This window comes from Pseudozyma flocculosa, assembly GCF_000417875.1.
Source record: "Pseudozyma flocculosa PF-1 unplaced genomic scaffold scaffold00017, whole genome shotgun sequence".
NCBI classification, from domain to species: domain Eukaryota; kingdom Fungi; phylum Basidiomycota; class Ustilaginomycetes; order Ustilaginales; family Ustilaginaceae; genus Pseudozyma; species Pseudozyma flocculosa.
Genome location: NW_006920885.1, coordinates 586712 through 588974, shown reverse-complemented (window position 1 = coordinate 588974; position 2263 = coordinate 586712). Strand labels below are relative to the sequence as shown.

At 64.0% G+C, this 2263-nt stretch overlaps 2 protein-coding genes across 2 annotated transcripts in view; both read left to right on the top strand.

Moving 5' to 3' along the window:
* The window catches only part of PFL1_05073 (uncharacterized protein), a gene marked incomplete at both ends in the record, with an annotated part of 2008 nt that extends 1987 nt beyond the window's left edge, over positions 1 to 21 (top strand). Inside the window, one exon of the mRNA XM_007882602.1 lies at positions 6 to 21. Within this exon, the coding sequence (XP_007880793.1) occupies positions 6 to 21 (16 nt within the window). The remainder of the gene's footprint in view (positions 1 to 5) is intronic.
* Positions 22 to 802: 781 nt separating this feature from the next.
* Positions 803 to 2263, top strand: part of PFL1_05072 (uncharacterized protein) — a gene marked incomplete at both ends in the record, with an annotated part of 1864 nt that continues 403 nt past the window's right edge. Inside the window, 7 exons of the mRNA XM_007882601.1 lie at positions 803 to 815; positions 909 to 924; positions 1017 to 1100; positions 1186 to 1378; positions 1470 to 1517; positions 1625 to 1636; positions 1738 to 2144. Of these exons, the coding sequence (XP_007880792.1) occupies positions 803 to 815; positions 909 to 924; positions 1017 to 1100; positions 1186 to 1378; positions 1470 to 1517; positions 1625 to 1636; positions 1738 to 2144 (773 nt within the window). The remainder of the gene's footprint in view (positions 816 to 908; positions 925 to 1016; positions 1101 to 1185; positions 1379 to 1469; positions 1518 to 1624; positions 1637 to 1737; positions 2145 to 2263) is intronic.

Here is a 2263-nt window from a genome sequence, read left to right as displayed (position 1 = left end):
TCAAGGGCGACTGCGTGGTGAGTCCGCGGTGCTTGGGATGCATCGCTCCGAGCGTCGGAGATGGATAGCTGACCCCCTCGATCTGAACGCGTCTTGACCACTTGCCTTTCCCTGCCTTCGCTGCTCGTGCTCACGCCGTGCACCTGCTGCTCGGTTCACCTGTAGCACGACCCCGATCTGCGTGACCGGCTGCAGCGATACCGGCAGGGGCAAGGCGGTGGGCACAGGTGACTTTGGACGAGTTCGGCCCCTGTTCGCCGCCGTCGGTGTACACTGCACAGGTACCGTAGGGACTCGCTTGCTTGAAAGGGGATGGAGCGTCGTGGTTGCGGGTCGCGGTAGCGTTTGCACATTGACTTTCACAAGCGCGAGCGAGAAGCGCAGACCGACCTGGTCTCTGGCAGTATGGCAGAACCTGATCTTTTTCGTCTTGATTTTCGCGCGTCTTTTGCGCCGCCTTGCAGCGCGTTTGCTCGTCGGACCGCGGGGCAGAAGGTGGAGTGGAGGTCGACCCTCTGGATGGCCTGCCGGGAAGGGTGCCTACGTGCATGCGTGCGGGGCAGGCAACGCCCTCGAACGACGCACGCGTGAGCCGCTGCTGTGGGTCGGCTGCCGGCTTGCCCGCCATCCGAACCCGGAGGGCCATCCAACCCAAGGCGGCTTCTTCCAACCACCTCCCCCTTCTTCAACACTACTCCTGACAGCCAGACGACGTCCCTTCTTCCCTCCTCACCACCACCGCAATCCCCACCTTCCACTCCTCACCTCAACGCCCGCCTCGCCACTCGCTCGTATCGTCGCAATGTCCCTCAAAGGTGGGTGGGTCCATCTATCGCTCCCTCCGCCGCGCCTCGTCGTCCACTGACCTAGCCCTACATCGCTTCCGCCCTTGCTGTTCCTCGACAAAGGTCGCACTGCTTTCATGTGAGCAGCTGTGTCCCGTCTTCGCTCGTGCTGACTACGACACAAAAGATTGAGCTCCCAATCCTCCTCGTGTCTGGCCCTCTCCGCGACAGTACCGGCGCCTCGCGCGGCATCGGCCTCGAAATCGGCAAGGCCCTTGCCCGACGCGGCGCAAACGTCGCCGTGGCCGCAAAGACGTACGTACCCCCATGTCGCCCTCGTTCGTCCTCGTCTAGTGTCTGGTCGAGCGTCCTGCTCACCTCGATCGCCCACGGAAAACAGCGCGGACCCGCACCCGAAGCTGCCCGGAACCATCCATACGGCCGTGTCCGAGATTGACGAGATCGGCGAGCGCCACAACACAGGTGCGCGCGGCCTGGCGCTGCAGCTCGACATCCGCGATGCCGACGCCGTCGAGGCGGCCATTGAAAAGACGGTGGAAAGGTTTGGCGCGCTAGACATTGTCGTCAACAACGTGAGTCGCACCACGCTCGGCGACGGCCTCGTGAGCGTCGGTGTGCTGATGAGGCCGACTCCCCTGCCATTGTTGTCGAGGCCATCTGCAGGCCTCGGCTATCAACATGAAGCCGACCGTCGAGGCGAGCGTCAAGAGCGTGAGTGTGCTGGCCGGCGACAGGCGAGCGGCGAATGCCATGATGCTGAACCTGACAACGCTCGATTCGACCCTTGCTTCTCTTTGCTCGACGGACAATGCCACCAGTACGATCTGATGGTGAGTGTTGCTCCCTCCTTTCGTCTCTGCCTCATCGCCTGCTCTATGCTGAACTTCCCTGTGCCGACTCAATCTGCCTCAACCGTACCCCTTTCTCACAGAACGGCATCAATGCGCGCGGAACCTACCTCGTCTCGCGCTTCGCCCTGCCGCACCTCCTCCGCTCCTCTTCGCAATCGCGCAACCCGCACATCCTCACCCTCTCGCCCCCGCTCACCTACAACACGCTCTCGCCCTCGCCGGCCGACACCATCTTCCCGGGCCAGCTGGCGCAGACGGGTACGGCGTACGCCATTGCCAAGTTTGGCATGTCGCTCGCCACCCTCGCCCTCGCCGCCGAGACGCAGGGAAAGGTGGGCGTCAATGCCCTCTGGCCCTACACCCTCATCGGCACCAGCGCCATGAAGATTGTCAGCAACAACCAGGAAGAGGAAAAGAGGTGGAGGAGTCCCGAGATTGTCAGCGAGGCTGCCGTCCGCGTCCTCGAGGAACGCGGCGACAAGTTCACGTGAGTTGCGAGACCCCCTCCCCCCCCCNCNCNCNCNCNCNCNCNCGCGCGACGACGACGCGACGCCGACGACGACGACGTCGTCGCNCGCGCGCGCGTCGACGACGCGCGCGCGTCGC